This window comes from Crotalus tigris, unplaced genomic scaffold, assembly GCF_016545835.1.
Source record: "Crotalus tigris isolate CLP2741 ecotype Arizona unplaced genomic scaffold, ASM1654583v1 scf7180000024340.7048381, whole genome shotgun sequence".
Lineage (NCBI taxonomy): Eukaryota > Metazoa > Chordata > Lepidosauria > Squamata > Viperidae > Crotalus > Crotalus tigris.
The window spans coordinates 623,893-641,390 of NW_024100510.1; the positions used below are offsets into that span (position 1 = coordinate 623,893).

General features: G+C 41.3%; 1 protein-coding gene across 13 annotated transcripts in view; it reads right to left on the minus strand.

The window, feature by feature from the left end:
• Positions 1–17,498, minus strand: part of IQCA1 (IQ motif containing with AAA domain 1) — a 230,963-nt gene that overhangs the window by 57,540 nt on the left and 155,925 nt on the right. The window contains exon 16 of one of the 13 annotated variants that reach the window (XM_039326233.1): positions 284–741. The exons of 11 other annotated variants lie outside the window; for them this stretch is intronic. In XM_039326233.1, the coding sequence (XP_039182167.1) occupies positions 706–741 (36 nt within the window). In that variant the 3' untranslated portion in view covers positions 284–705. Of the gene's footprint in view, positions 1–283; positions 742–15,019; positions 16,164–17,498 lie in introns of those variants that run through there. One more of the 13 variants, XM_039326232.1, reaches the window with a different exon arrangement.

Sequence of the window (17,498 nt, forward strand, 5' to 3'; positions counted from 1 at the left end):
TGAATATATCTTTAGTGGTCACTTCAAATGTATATTGATTATACTTGTGGATTATAAAAGCTTTCATTTTCATTTTACCAATGATTAAACTTAAAACAATTCCTTGGCTCTGTACAATTTATAATTTACAGTTTTAGACAAGGGCAATGTACATTACTAACTGCAAAACTTATATAACATATTTATGTAACTAACATACATAAATGTAACTAACAGGGGACATGAAAGGAACCTCCCTTTCATGTCCCGTTAGTTACATCCAGGCATCCCTTGGAAAACAGCTTATAGCTGGCTAATCCTTTCAATCCAGAAACATCCAATGTGTAGTGAAACTGTCATAGTTCTGACAGAGACAAATAAAGCAGAACTCCAAGGCTTGCAAATTCCTCAAAGAACATGTTTATTGATACACTTCAAAAGTGCAACCAAGTCTGAAGAGATACATAACAATTCCCCAGTACAAAGTTAAGAAATCCCACCCCTAAGGCTATGCAAGCAGCTATGTTTCCCCATTCAGCTTGTTGGCAGGTTTTTCATGAAATGCCCAGCCCGCAGTCCCAGGAGCAGATGATGACCTTGGTTCTCATGAGAGAAAGTCCAGGAGAGAAAGTCTGTTTTGTCTAGTGCAAACCCTGGCACCCCCCCCCTCCGTGCTATGTGCCAACTAGAAATGAGAAGGAAAAAATGGCTGCAGCCATGCTCATTCTAAAGTTGACAGACGGCTTCAGAAGAAAGAGTCTCCTGCAGGGAAAACAGAAATCAGGTTAGCCATTCCCTTGGGACTTGTGAAGGTATTTATCATAAAACTTTTTTTATCAACCTATCCACCTTCACATTCATACATTTCATCCATGTAGCTTCTGAAAGGAGGTAACCTTTCCACTACACAAGGTATTGTAGTTTTCCCTTGTGCAACCTAGAATCCAGAATACGTTTGATCTCATGTGTCTCTCCCTCTACCACTCCTGGACCAGGCAGCTCTTTAGGGATAGGTCTTAAGGTGGATTCTGACACAGGTTTTAAAAGACTGCAATGAAACACAGGACGAACTTTTCCCAACAATCGTGGAAGCTTTAATTCCTCCATCACAGGGTTTATGATCCTGACAATGGGAAAAGGACCAAGGAATTTTGGACCCAATTTTTTGCTGGGCAATTTTAACCGTAGATATTTTGTTGAAAGATAAACTAATTGTCCCGCATAAAAAGGGTTTTGAGGGGAACGTCTTTTGTCTGCTTGCTCTTTATAAATCTTTGTAGCTTTAGCCAATGCTTTCTTCACGTTTATCCAAACCCCCTGGAAAGATGTCACCCATTGGTCCAAGGTCTGGGAAATAGGTGGCTCCTGTGGGAACTCAGGCATGGGCACAAAATCTCTAGCCATCACTATTTTGAATGGAGTAAGACCAGTACTACTGTGCACAGTATTATTGTAGGCTACCTCTGCAAAAGATAAAAGGTCAGCCCAGTTTGACTGCTGGTAATTTACATAACATCTGAGATGCTGTTTCACTATTGTGTTAGCTTTTTCAGTGGCTCCATTAATATTTGAATGAAAAGCAGATGAAAGTCCCTGGAAGTATCCAATAAGTTTATCAAACTCCCTCCAGAATTTTGCAGTAAACTGTACCCCCATTAGAGATAATCTGCTTTGGGGCACCATGCTTATATGTGCTTCAAAAAGAGTTTGGTTAGTTTCTGGGCAGAAGGAAGTCCTGAGCAAGTGATGAAATGTGCCTGTTTGGAAAATAGATCAATCACAGTCCATATTATAGCGTTCCCCTTGCTCTCAGGTAATTTTACTATAAAATCCATGGCTATCTTCTCCCAAGGCTGAGAGGGGTTGGCCACTTGCTGCAATAACCCTGGCTGTTTCCCAGAACGTTTCTTCATGGTAGCACAAGCGGCACAACTTTTCACATAACTCTCAATGTCTTTTTTCATTTTCGGCCACCAGAATTGCCTCCGCACTAGATGCAATGTTTTTAAAAATCCAAAGTGACCCGCTTGCTTAGTGTCATAATTCCGCTGCAACACCTGGAGTCTGAGGCTTTCTGGGAGGTATAACTTAGAACTTTTCTAAGCTAATCCCCCTCTTAAAGTCAATATAGACCTGTTATCTTTAAACTAGGCATCAGTCTCTAACTTCTCCTTTAGCTCCTTTAACAATTGATCATCAGGACCTGTAGGGGCCTCTGTGTGTGCGATCTGGTTGTTATTTTTGATGCGGACTGTGGCAAAGGAGTAATGGAGTTAATTACTTCCTCTGTTGCTTTTGAACTGGAGCATTCTAGACAAGGCATCCGCCAGAAATTTCTTGCCTCCAGGAATATATTTTAAGGTGAAATTAAAATGGTTGAAGTATTGAGCCCATCAAACTTGCTTGGAGGATAATTTACGAGGGGTCTTGAGAGCCTCCAGGTTTTTGTGATCAGTCCACACCTCAAAAGGTAATCTCCTCCCTTCCAAGAAATGATGCCATGTCAGCAACGCTCAACGAATTGCTAAACCTCTTTCTCCCAAACAGCCTGCCTCCTCTCAGTCTCAGTTAATTTACGCGAAGTGTAAGTGCAAGGTTGTAATTCTCCTCTGTGAATTTTTTGTAACAGAACAGCACCCAGGGCCACGTTGCTTGCATCAGCTTGAATGATGAATTGTTGCCTGGGGTCAGGGTGTTTAAGGATTGGTTCATCTGCAAAGAGTCTCTTTAGGTTTTCAAATGCCACCTGGCATTCTAAAGACCACTGCAACGGCTGACAAGGTCGGGTTCCCTCCCCCTTTGCCTGTTTTGAGTAAGTCGGTGATTGGCATGGCTATCATTGCTAAAGAAGGAATAAATTGACAATAAAAATTGGAAAACCCTAAAGAGCTTTGAAGCTGTTTACGGGTGTGTGGAGATTGCCATTCCAAAACTACTTTGACTTTGGTGGGATCCATTTCTACTCCCTCATTCGAAATCCAATATCCCAGGTAGTCATCACGGACTAATTTGATGTGCTCATCTATGGTTTCAGTGTAGATAAGGATATCATCAAAGTAAACTAAAACCCGTTTGTATAAATGATCATGGAACACTTCAATTGCATAAATACAGCAGGGGCCCCTTGCAGTCTAAAAGGCATCACTTTAAATTGGAAACTCCCCAAAGGGCAATTAAAGGCTGTTTTCCATTCATTCCCCTCCCTAATCTGGATCCTATAATAAGCTTCTCTTAAATCCAGCTTGGTAAAAAAATTTCCACTGCCCAGGTGGGCCAACATGACGTTCATTGGGGGGGGGTACGTATTTTTCATACTGACACCATTGAGAGAACAGAAATCCATGCACAATCTAAGAGACCCATTTTTCTTTCCCTTGAAAAGCACGGGAGCAGCCACGGGTGATTTGGCTAGTTCAATGAAACCCCTAGCTAAATTTTTATCAATGTACTCTCTTAGTTCTTTCATCTCTTTGGGTGTCATGGAATACATCCTTGGTTTGGGAAGCTTGGCACCAGGCAGAATTTCAATAGCATAGTCTGTAGCCTGGAGTGGGGGGAGGACGTCACATTCCTTCTCACTAAAGGCTTCTGCCAAATCTCGGTACTCAATAGGGACAAGTTGAATCACCGGCAACTTTTCAGCTACAGTTTTCAGGATTTCACGGGGCTTCCCATGAGTTTTGCAGATGGCCAGTGTCTTTGTTTGATCATCAGTCTCAGGTGGGGAGGGTCTCGTCCCTAGTCTTAATGTGCACATTCCCTTCTCCCTCCTTCCCGCCATTTATCAAGCCACGCTAGCCCCAAAATTACTGCTTCAGTCATCTTCAGGACCACCACAAAACGGATTATTTCCCAATGCCTGCCCATTTCTAACTGTACAGGTTTGGTTAGGTTTGTGGCAGAAGCACCTGCAATGAGAGACCCGGCAGCCTGCTCAAACCCCATAGGACAAGGCAATAGCTTGGCTCAGATGTCCGGTTTCAGTACAGTGGATAGATTTATTAAGCATCAAGAGCACCCCAAGTCTATTAGGATGCTCAAATTCATATGAGCTCCTGTTTTGGGCACTACTATTCTGGTGGGAATGGGCAAACTCACCATGGGGTCTTCCTCATCTTCTTCATCACTGTCATACAGTGCTGGCATCTGTTGCATCTTGGCTTGGGGCTTGGCTTAGAGCTCAGCAGGAGGGGAGGCTTCAACATCCAGCCCTTGATGCGCCCAGTTGGTTCTTTCTCTCCCCCCTCTGGGAGCCCTTCGTGGTTTCGCAGCAGGAACTGGCAGTTCTAGGTTGAGGGTGAGGAACGGGGCACTCCACAGCTCAATGACCCATCTGACTGCAATGGTAGCACTTGATGGGAGCCCTGGCTGGCGCTTGGGAGATGCTGGTGGCTGCAGAGTCTTGGGGATGTCAGGCATAGAGGCGTTTTCCTTGGATGTGTGGTGGCTTGACTTTGGTGATGTTTTACTTTTTGGGATGATCCAATTTGATGTCTAGTGCCACTCTCATACAGTAACACTCACATAATAGATTAGGGAAACCTCAAATGATGCAGGCTTGAAGTCGCGATCTAACTCTTGTTTGAAGTAATTAACTAGTGATCATTCAGGCCACTGCTCCAACCGGTTAGCAATTTTCCTGAATTCACAGACGTACTCCTTTGCGGGGCGACCTCTCTGCCTCAAGCAGTGGATTTCTTTCTCGGCTATCAGGACTCGGGACTCATCTTCAAACTGACTCCTCAATTGCTCTATGAATAGATTAATGCCATTCAATTCAGGAGCCCCCTCATCATGGAGGTTGGTCACTCAGTCAGCAGCTTCCCCCTCCAAATTTGCTGCCACAGCATTCACCATCATAGCCCCATCCAGGTAGGCATAAGTGTAGTGATCCAAATAAGTCCACATCTGTAGGAAGAAGGTCAGTTTTTCAGGATCCCCATCGAAAGTGGGCTTGATAGGACATGGCTCAAATCTTGGCGGGGCCACCTGTGCCTACTGCTGATCCTGGGCAACTTGCTGGTCCTGGGAACATGGCCAAATCACTTTCCGGACTTCTCTTGGCTGGGCTCCAGGACTGGCATGAGGCCATGGCAGCAGGCTTGGCTGGGGTACAGGGCTCAGTATCGCAGCTGGTGGGGGAATGGCTAAAGCAGCATGGGCTTCAGTGGTTGGGCTGGAACTCCGGCGAGGGGGAGGGAGAGATGGATAGTTTTTGGCATTTCTCCCCACAGCACCCACCTCTTGGGCAATAGGAATTGTATCTTTTACCTCCAGCCGACCCAACTTCTCCTTCAGCTGTTCAAGCAAGGGGCTGTGGACTAACTGAAATTTCCATTCTCTGGAGTCATCCCATCCCATCGAGCCCTTTCCTTTCTTTCTATCCGCAGATGAAAAACCCTGGGACGGCACCAATAAAAGCTCCTCTCCAGCGGTTACAGGAGTGCTCCTGTGCTGAGGGCAGCCTCGGCTTGGAAGAAGTTTGCTAAGGCTATAGTCTCTTCCTGCGGTACCAGTTTCCCAGGTTGGATCAACCTGGTTTTCAGCTGAGCCCCTGCCAGTAATGCCTCCCTGGTGGCTGGAGCACCAGCCTGCGCTCCGACAGCCTGAGTCCCATTGTCGCTAGCAATGGTTTCAACTTTCTCCTCCATTTTGAATTTCTACTGGATCTTTACCACTCACCCAAAAGTGAGTGGGTAGGCGGCTGCGGCCCAGCACCCCAAGAAACAAAGTTTTTATGAGACTTGGTTTAATGTCATGGTTCCGACAGAGAAAAATAAAGCAGAACTCTGAGGCTTGCAAATTCCTCAAAGAACACGTTTATTGATACAAAGTATCAGCACTTCAAAAGTGCAACCAAGTCTGAAGAGATACATAACAATTCTCCAATACAAACTTAAGAAATCCCACCCCTAAGGCTATGCAAGCAACTACATTTCCCCATTCAGCTTGTTGGCAGGCCTTTCATGAAACTGCCAGCCCACAGTCCTGGGAGCAGCCGGTGACCTTGGTTCCCATGAGAGAAAGTCCGAGAGAGAATGTTTGTTTAGCGCAAACCCTGGCAACCCCCCTTCCTCCATGCTATGTGTCAACTAGAAATGAGAAGGAAAAAATGGCTGCTTATTCTAAAGTTGATAGAAACTGTGTATGCCAAAAAGGAGTTTTTGAGGTCCACAGATGACTAATATTTCAGTAAACATCAAGGATTTGTCTGAATGTAAGGAAGAATTGTTACAGGACTTGTGCCAAAAATAAAACTCTGATGTCCAATGTATACAGGAGACCCACAGAGACAACTATCAGAACAGACCTAAAATACAGAGCACATGGCTTGGAGCAGAGAGGCCCCACCCACATTATGGCAGTGCAACCTTTGTGAAGCCTGGTATCCAGGCTCAGTCCACAACAATATTAGAAATAAATAACAAAGAAATAATTGTAGAGCTGAACAACTGCATGGTCACTTCAGTGTATAAACCACCACTAACTGAGATCAAGGGTGATGAATTCAAAACATTTAATAAGGAAAAAATAAATTTTGTCATTGGAGACTTTAATAGTCACAGCAATATCTGGGGGTATCTTGATGACAATAGAAATGGGGATGGTGTGATACAGTGAGCGGATTTGAATAATCTGATTCTTTTACATGACAACAAATCACCAGCTTCATTTAACAGTGGAAGGTGGCACAAGGAATATAACCTGGACTTAATATTTGTGAGTGACCATAATCCCACAATGTATCAAAGTAGTCTGACCTCCTATCCCAAATTCCCAGCAACGACCAACTGTGTATAAGGTTACCACTGTAATTCAACCTCACAATGTCCCCTTTAGATGTAAGTATAACTTTCAAAAAAGCTGGCCTAAATTTCAGAGACTATTGGACAGTGCTGTTACTCAGTTAATACCTAAACTGAGCTATTGTGACAAATTTGTAGAAGTCGTTAAAACATGTTTCCGGCTATCAGTCCCAAGGTGCTGCAAAGGCCACTATATCCAAGACAAATTGGAGAAGTACCTCACACTTTTGAGGCTGATCCAATGGTAGAAGACACAGTAAATGCAGGACATCAGTTAATTACTTCTATAGCTGAAGCTAAGAGAGAAAGCTGGATTAAAACAATAAAGGAACTGGACATGAGTACAAGTAACCACAAAGTGTGGAGATTGTTGAGTTGCCTAAATAATAATCCAACTCGCCCTAGAGATCATGCCAAAATGATTGCAGACCAAATAGCCAGTCAGCCTCTTAAGAGCAAACCAGATCCAAGGCCACCAAAAGAAATGAGGAGGAGGAAAGGACTAACCTATCATCCTCCTTTAGTATGGAAGAACTGAAAGAGATTATAAGGAAGAGAAGGCCATAGAGAGCTGCTGGTTGGATGACATCCTTACTGAACAGATAAAGCAACTGGACCAAAACCAAGACAATGACTACTAAAAATGTTTAAGGAATGCTTGGAACAATGTAAGATTCCTAGTGTCTGGTGAAAGGCAAAGGCTGTAGCAGTTTTAAAAGCAGGTAAAAAGGCCAATAACCCTAAGAACTACAGTCTAATTTGTCTCGTGACATGTCTATAAAATCTTTTGAAAGAATGATACAACATTGCCTCACTATAGCTGTACAACCCCTCCTCATACCGCAGCAGGCTGCATTTCACCTGGAAAAAAAAGTTGCACTGAATCCTGAATCTAACCCAATATATTAAAGATGGACTCCAAAAAGGCAATGTAATAGGAACTGTATTTATAGATTTCACTGCCGCATATGATATTATCAATCTTAGAAGACTGAAGCAGAAAGTTTATGATATGACCAAAGATATTAAACTCACAAATATCATCAAGAATCTGCTTCAGAACTGTATGTTTTTTTTGTGGAGTTCCAGGGAAGGCAAAATAGATGCAGGATGCAAAGGAATGGCTTACTACAGGGTAGTGTATTGGCTCCAACTCTTTTTAATATTTACACCAATGATAGCTACACCCTGAAGGTACTAACAACTATATGTATGCTGATGATCAAGCAACAGCTGTACCGGGAAAACATTTGAGGAGGTTGAACAACATTTAACTGAAGCCCTGGATCAGTACTATTGTGATAACCAGTTAATAGCAAACCCAGCAAAAACTCAGGTGTGTGCCTTCCATCTTTGCAATAAACACACTGCTAGAAGCTGTATATTATATGGAAAGGGATGTTATTGGAGCCTTAAATATTTAGGGGTTATTTAGGGTCCTTATATATAAGCAGCACTGTATCAACACTAAACTGAAAGTCAGTGAATGAAATAACATCCTCGCGAAATTAATGAGCTCTACCTGGGGTGCCAGACCAAGAGTCCTTAAGACAACAGCGATAGCTCTTTGCTACTCCTCAGGTGAATATGCCTGCCCAGTCTGCTATAAATCAGCACATACTGGGAAAGTAAATGTTGCTCTGATTGAAGCTAGCAGAATTATTACCAAATGCCTTAAACCTACCCCTCTAGATAAGATCTACCACCTGGCTGGCTTTGCCTGCCTGCTGTTCATAGAGAAGCAGCAGCATACAGAGAGAGGCTGAAATCATTTATATCTGGATAACACCCTTTCTGTGGCCTACAATCAGCTTATCAAAGATTAAAATGCAGGAAGAGCTTCCTTAGGTCAACAGAAGACTTCGAAGAATTTGAAAGCAGAGTGGACCTATAGAAAGCTACAAAGAACGAACACTGGATGGAACCAATATAAGAGCTGGCACCTGGGTCTGACAAAAACTGGGAAATATGGAAATTGTTGAATAGATTGCGCATGGGTCTAACAATACTCTGAACAAATGAGGCTATCTGGTAACTTCTGCTCTTTATGATTGTGGTGACATGCAGAAAATAACACATATGCATACCTGCCCTTTGTGTCCCGATCAGTGTATACTTGAGGACCTCATGGCAGCATAAAAGAATACAATTAATATTACTAGTTTCTGAGCAAAATCTGTTTAACTTGTACATGTTTTAATCTTGTATTTTATATTTCAAATTTTATGTCATTTAGTATGTCTGATTTTAATTGTGATGCTTCTGACATGAATAAATAAACATGTAACTAACATCCCTATCTGTTTTTAAAAGGCAGTTAATTCTATATCTGCATGGAGGGATGCATGCCATGGTGTACCTCAAGGTGATGATCTAGATCAGGGCTTTTCAACCTTTTCAGAGATTGTACCACTTTTAGGATATGGCAATATTTAAGTACCACCAGTCGCCTAGCAGGTGGGCATGGCCTGCTTGACGCCACTCACTGAACACAGCTGACTCAAGACAGCTGGGTCGGAATGGAACAAGTCGCACCGGCTAAATCAATGTGGGGACAACTCGGTGCCCACAAACTTGCCTCCCCAAACTGCTAGCAGCCAAGCACATGCACCTGCGCACACACACATTCCAGGTTTGGGGACTTTTATCCACAGAGGAAGGAGAGGGCCTTCTCCTCAAGCCCAGACATGATTGGCAATTTGCTAGCTCAGATGTGGATACAAGTCTCCAAGCTTGGAATGTGTGTGTGTGTGTGTGTGTGTGTAGCACGCTAAAGAGATGTTCTTTTCCCAATCCCAGACATCATTGGTGTTTCCCTGTATGGTGCCCCCTCCTAGCAAAGCAGAAGGTGGAGAATATTTGCAGGAAGCAGTTTCCTCTGAGTCCAACTTCTGTCTTAACAGATCTCTGGAGAGCAAGAGGAGGTGGCAAGGGAGCAGCACTCCCGGGTCCTGCACAATGGAGGCTGGGCCTTCTCAAAAGGGAATTCCCATTTCCAATCATGTATGGTAAGGATGCTGGCTTGTTGAGGCAGCCTTCCCTCACACAGTTCCCCTGCCACCCCTTCCTCCTCTCTGGAGATTTGCAGGGGAGACAGAGATCTGGAGGGCAAGGTGCAGCCTCCATATTGGCTACTTCTACCTCTCCAAGCCCTTCTCGATTAAACATACATTATGTATAAATTAAAACACAGCCAAAAAGAAAACATAGTTAAATCACTAATTACAGCTCTTCACATATTTTCTGAAAAACCACCTTTATTGATGTTAGGAAGGAAGAGCAAATGTTATTAAGGAACTCTTAACAGGAAGGGAATTGAAGACCCCCAAAGATCTCGTTCTTTCTAATCTGCCTTCCCGTTGAGCCTTTAGTTCTCATTATTTTATTATTATGTATTTAAGAAGATCAAAGGCCTCCACAAGTTAGGATACTCATCTTAAAATCAGAACCCAGAAAAATTTAGTTAATCCACAATACCGCCCTATGAAGAATGAAGATAATCTCTGGGCCCTCAGAATATTAGTGGCAAACCTGTCAGCAACTGGAAGTACATAAATCCATGTACTTCCCTTTCCTGTCTCACAACTCAATCGATACATCCTTTAATTTTCAGACTTTTTCTGATAAGCTCCTTAAAAAACCAACAAGGTATACTGTAATTAGCAGGAAAAATAAATCTAGTACTTCTGAATTTTTTCTCCAAGGGGGAAAGGAAAGTTCACAGCCTTCAGATTGCTAGCAAAGTCATCAAAAAACATAGTTATTGCTGCTAAAGAGAAGAATAAATAACGAATCAATTTTGCAACTCTCTCCTGCTACTACATCCTCTTACCTCCAGAATGTGGCCTGGGATTGCACAAGGGGCTAGGCTAAAATCCGGTTGAGTATTTTGCAGCCAGGTGTTCAGTACAGACCTTACCAATGTGATTTTAATAGCCCAGAAAGGGATAGGAAAACCCGAGGAAAACTTTGCAATCAATAAACCATGGTGGACTATGCTTGTTTTGCCCTATTTTGATTCTCCTCCCCAGCAGCAGCCCTTTGATTTTAGAACTGCATGGCCACAAAAATAGAGGCCTTCAGCCTCCCAATCCTTGCTTAAAAAGGGATTTACATTTCAGCAAGAGTTAGGCCATACGTCCCCAATCAAAGGAAGGCAGCCCAACCATCGTGTCCCTCTGGTTTCTTCTCCTCGGCCTCAGGGCACAGATGCCATTGCTGCTCCTCACCATAGCTGGGGCGGGACTTGCAAGTACCTCTGTCCACTTTTTCCTGAAAAGCAGTGCTTCCCCGGCACTTCCGCCTGCCGCCATGCTGGCAGCCCCAACTAAAGGCTGCGCGCTCTAGCCTCGCTCTGCCAAGGAAGGGGGTGGCAGCCAAGACTACAGCAGATTTGCAACTTCTCAGGGATGCTCAGAAGCTGCCCAACCTCACTCCAGAATTTCAGGATTGGAAAGCAGAGAGGCAGTGCCGCGTTTGCAGGCCTGGTGGCACCTGCTGGAAAGCCTCCTGCTCGCCCCCCCTCCGCAGCTTCCCTGACAAAAGCCTTTTCTCTTCTGTCTCTTTCTCCAAAGTCTTTTCTTCTCTCCCTCTCCTGCCAAAACTGCCTTCTTTTATAGCATTTCCTGTCTCCGCCCCCCCCCTTTCTCGTCAGGGTGAGCCAGAAGTGCCAATCCTGGGCCTTTGTCTCGCCCCAAGCAGCCCTGCAGCTCCTAAGGACTCCCTCATGGCAAGTTCTGCGCTGCTCCGCTTTGACTCATTTCTTCCCCTGCTACACTCAGCTGGGCTGGGCAGGGCCGCATGCCACCTGACAGGTGCCAACGTACCACCAGTGATATGCGTACCACTGGTTGAAAAGCCCTGATCTAGATGAGAGGATAGAAGTGGAGCTCATTGAATTTGAAGACAACATCAACCTGGGGGGAATAGCTAATACTTTAGAAGATAGACTCAAGATTCAGAAAGACCTTGACAGACTTGAGCATGGGTCTTATCCAACAAAATGCATTTCAGTGGTGAGAAAAATAAGGTCTAAGATATAGGCAAGAAAAACCAAATGCACAGGTAATAGAATAAGTGGCATCTGGCTTAACTGTAGCAACTATAAGAAGAGTTAATACTTAATATGGTGCTGCAGCTGCCAGAAAAGTTAATTCAGTCATCGGTTGCATCAACAGAGGGATAGTTTCAAGATCATGGGGAGTGACAGTTCTGCTTTATACAAAATGGTCAGACCACACTTGGAATACTGCATTCCATGATCACCATGATAAAAAAAAAAGATGTTGAGACCCTAGAAAGTGTGCAGAGAAGAGCAACAAAGAAGATAAGGGGTCTGGAGGCTAAACCATATGATGAACTAGGTATGTCTAATTTAACAAAGAGAAAGACTATGAGTGATATGATAGTAGTCTTTCAGTGGTTGAGGAGTTGTCACAGAGAAGAAGGAGTTGGCCTATTGTCTAAAACATCTGAAGGCAGGACAAGAAGTAACATCTGGAAGCTCATTAAAGAGAGCTCCTACCTGGGACTAAGGAAAAATTTCCTGACAGTAAGAACAATCAACCAATGGAACAGCTTGCCTTTCAAAGTTGTGGGTGCTTCATCATTGGAGGTTTTTAAGAAAAGATTGGATAGCCATTTATCCAGAATATTATAGGATTTCCTGCTTTGAGCAGTGGCTTGAACTAGAAGACCTTCAAGGGCCCTTCCAACCCTATTTTATGTTCTAATTCTGTAATATAGAATGGTAACATAGCTAGAGTAACATTGAAACACACTGGATTAGTCACTTTTCCTTAGTCCAGGGGTAGGCAATCTTGGCTCTTTTATGACTCCAGGAATTCCTGAGCCAGCCATGCTGAGGGGAAAGGGAGAGATTTTGAAGCTGAGCCATGCTGGCTCAGAAATTCTGGTAGTTGAAGTCCACGAATCATAAAAAAGCCAAGGTTGCCTACCCCTGCCTTAGTCCAACCTACCTCATGTGAATGTAGTGAGGATAAAATAAAGGAAAATCTAAATGAAAATCACTAGGTCCTACAGAAAAGCTGGGATATAGAAGCAACAAGCAATAATATATCACTCTTATTTGTAAAATAAATCTTATTCTGAAAATATGCCAGTTTAAACAAAGGAATATAAGCAAATGAAAGATACAGGGAATGGACACAAGAAACTGTTGTCATAGTTGTTTTCCAGCATGATTCTTATTGCTTACATGGAAGTGATATAATAGACTACATAGATATCAACTTGTAGATATATCAAGACAGTGCTTGAAAAATAATCCTATATAATTAGGGATTTTGACAGCACTGTCACTGAAAGTAGATTAATATACAGAAAGTGCAAAATTTTAACTGTATAAAATAAATTCAGTTATTAATCCTTCAATTATTTAAATACCTCCAGCTGGAATCAATTGAAAGCTATGAACATACTCCTTGGGGAACATTATTTTTCGTTCTGTTTTTTTCTTTGTTAATAAATCATATGACTTCTAAGGAGCTTTTGAAGTATACACATTTTTTTCTGCAAGAAATAATCTGCTGTACAATACTATCAAGATAGTTATTTGCATAAATTCATTTGGGCTGGGAAAAAAACAAGGGTTAAGTTTAAGATTTTGCAAGATGCCTGAGAAAGAGGAGGACTTAAAGCACCCAATTTGAAATTATGTTATGATGCAGCCGCCTTTACTTGGATAAGTGATTGGCTTACCTTAACAAATAAAGATATTCTTTCTCTTGAAGGGTGGGATTTAATGTATGGTTGGCATGCATATTTAATTTTTAACAAGAAAGTGGACCGGGCTTTCAAATCACACAATTTGAGGAATGCTTTACTCCGAGTTTGGAAAAAGTATTATTATAGATTAAATTATAAAATACCTGTCTGGGGGATTCCTAGACATGCAATTGAGGGAATTTCTAAGGGGATGAATTTTGACAAGATTTCGTATAAAGAATTATTAATTTGGTTTGGTTCGGATTGGCATTTAAAATCTTTAGATGCATTAAGGCAAGAAAATATTCTACAGTCATGGTTTCAATGTTTACAAATAGTGGATAGGTGGACTGTAGATAAGAAAGAGGGAATAATGTTAGAAGATGAAAATTTGGTTATTCAGATTAAAGATCAGAATCAGGCCCATATAAAAATAATTTATAATGCTCTAATAGAATTAGATTCGGAAACAGAATTGGTCAAAGATTGTATGATCAAATGGGCTCAGAATATTCAGGAACCGATCCCATTGGATTTATGGGAGACAATTTGGATCAGAAACATTAAGTTTACACAAGCTCAAAATTTGAGGGAAAATTTTTACAAAATGTTTTGTAGATGGCATTTAGATCCTAAAAAATTTATCTTGTATGTATTCTAATTTACAACCCAAATGTTGGAGATGTAGTAATATGGATGCAACATACTTTCATGTTTGGTGGAATTGTAAAAAGGTAAAGGCTTTTTGGATTATGATTTGGTGGAACATTCAAAACATTTTTAAAAGGAAGATAAAGTTTACTCCTCAATTATTCTTACTGGATATTTTTGTGGACTTAAATGATAAAGAAACTATTTTAATGTTGAATTTATTAACTGCAGCAAGGTTACTAGTAGGCTCATATTGGAAGAAAGATTCGTTGCCTACTTTAGAAGAATGGATATTTAAAGTTTCTAATTTCACAGAAATGGCAAAAATTTCTGCTTATTTAAAGGATCATACACAAGAAAGATATATTATTGTATGGAGAAGATGGATAGATTATATTCAGAAAAAGTATGGGTCTACAAAGTATCATTTATTTTATGATTAATGGATTTGTTTATAAAATTATGATGTTAAAGTTAATTTTATAGTAAATGTTGTAGAAGAGATTTGTTTATAATGATGTATTTTAAGGGGAGTTGAGGGCTAAGTATGATTTTTTTTCTTTTCTTTTTTTCTTTTCCTTTTTTATTAATTTTGTTACTAATAACCCTGTACTCTGCTCTGGGAAGTGGGGGGGGGAGGGTTGAGGGTGGGTGGGTAAGGATAATATAGATATGGTTGTGTAGGAGAGAGCTGCTGCTTGGGCATTTCCCCTATGCTGCGTTCATGTGCTTGAGAGGGATGAGAGGGGAGGAAGGTGTAGGGAGGAAGTAGGATGGTGAGGAGAAGGGGAGGGGAAGAGAGTAGAAGGGGAGGAGAGAAAGAGGAGGGAAGTAGGGAAGGTATTAGTGAGGGTGGACGCAGCTTGGGGGGAATGGGCAAGCGGTACCAATGGTTATGAATGTATTTTATTTATTTATTTTATCTTGTAAATTGTATTCTGTATGTTGAATAAATGGAAAAATAAAAACTTTGGGAAAAAAAGATAGCTATTTGCAGATGCTAGATTATTAGTCTCATTTTACATTTTTCTTGGAACAGAAGGAAAAAGTTGTTGTGATTTGCAGTTAAATTAGCAATTGTTATTATGAAGAAAACAGAGACAAATCCCAACTTATACTCACTTTCTGATAACATTTTAATATGAACATCTGTGAATGAACAGATTTATCTATACAACAAAGAATATTATTCAGTGCAGCATATCTAAATGTGATCAAAACACTGCTATTCTTTTTTTTTTAACCAACAAAGACACGCACAATTCATTGATATCTAATTGAAATTGCTAGTGGATATGTAATAGACCATGTATTGCTATGCTATGAATACTTCATTTGAATGAACCATCAATAGGTAATATCTATGAATAATTAAATGAACTATACAATCAATTTATAACTGGGGTTTTTTTTATTAGCAGAGCTATGTTCTTCATTTTTTAAGTCACCAGCAGATGGCTCCTTAGCCTATCTAATATCACCTTAGGTTTTGATAGTTAAGGCATTTCAAAATAATTGAAAACTATTTTCAACTATTTAGTTGTATTTTGGCTGATGGTTCACATTAGCCTTTAACATTTGTTAGCAAAACTTTTTATCTTGTTTTTATTTTGGTTAGAAATTGAGTAGTATAATATCACCCTCTGAAATGAAATGATTATGTGTAGGCATAACAATCCTTCTATTTATAAATCTTTTCTATTTAAAATTAAAATTCTTAATAATACTGTACACATCAATTTAGAACTATAAATGCCAGTCTTCATACAAGGAATGTCAAGATAGTAGTGTTTACCTATATTCTTCCAACTGTCTTGAAGCTGACCTTCCTATCTTCTTCCTGTTGCTGAGGCACACCCAGGCAACCCTCAGGTGGGTGGCAGAGGTAGAAGTACAGGGCAGTCAAAAGATCAGAAATGGGGAGGGAAGTTGAAGCATATATTGTGTAAATGTGGGTGGTCTGCCAAATGTCCAAATTTTGATCACGTGACCATTGGGGTGCTGGAATGGTTGTAAATTCCATTAGTAACTACCATAATTCAGTGCTGTTTTAACTTTGAACAGTTGCTGAACAAATGGATATAAAGCAATGACTACCTGTATTGTTGGTCCAGAATGCATCTGGTCATTTATTAACCAGCCACAGTAGGTTTGGCAAGAAGCCACTGATATAGGAAGACTGTGATTAGCGCAAGTTTGAATAGTGTGATATTTGAATTAGTACAAATTACAAATTGATACCAGCTCACATTTAATGTGAGCCAAAATTCAGTTAATGTGAGGTCATCATGCACACAAACTAACATTTGTTTTGTGCATTAAATGGAGAAAAGGAAGATTCAATTCCCTCCTTCAGAAAAGCTCAAAAAAGAAAAGGCTAATTTTGAAGTATTACAACAGAATGTAGGAGATATAGTCTCAGCTGTTCTACTGGTTGAGAACAATCAACCAGGAATGGCTTGACTTCAGGAATTGTGAGTGCTCCATCATTGGAGGCTTTTAAGAAGAGACTGGACATCCATTTGTCTGATATGATAGGGCCTCCAGCTTGAGCAGGGGATTGGACTACCCTCGAGGTCCCTTCCAATTCTGATGATGATAATGATGAAGATAGCAAGTACACTTTGGGTATGGATTTATCCTCCAGCTTGTCCTTCCTTCCTTCTGTCAGCAACCATATCTTAAAGGACCTTTTTCTTTCTCTCTAAACCCAAATTGCATTCTCTTCTCTCCCTGGGTTCTGCCATACTCCTGGAGGGGAGGGGGGAAGCACTTGAGGGTTATTGCCTTGTTTCCTCTATCACTACAATGTAACACTTTGCTCTTTCTGCATTTCTTCCTCTGTGAACTTTCTCTCCCCTGTTGTCAGCTAGAAAGGGGGGAGGAGTACCTCTGGCAACTGCTTTATCTCTGCATTCACAAGGGAAGGTGCGAAGAGCTGCCTAAACATTGCTGCAGTCTGGAGACGACCTGATGTTATCTCCTTTTTCCCACAACAAACTTAACACCTCGGGATTGGCCCGTTTGAACTGACTGGATGAAATATGGGGTGGAGTTATGCCTGGGATACTTTTTACCTATCGATCTGGTGGGAAACCCTCAGATCCTGTCTATTATGCCTACTATCAGCTTCTCCTAATAAAAGCTCCTTTTGGAAGAAACTGTTTCCATGAGTTCTACTTTCTTAGGATGAGATATTGAAGTGGGCCCTGACTCCTTCCTTCCTTCCTTCCTTCCTTCCTTCCTCTCCCTCCCTCCCTTTAAAACATTTATGCGATCTATCTAGAACAGACATGTCAAACTCATGACATCACGTGACATCGTGCAACGTATTGG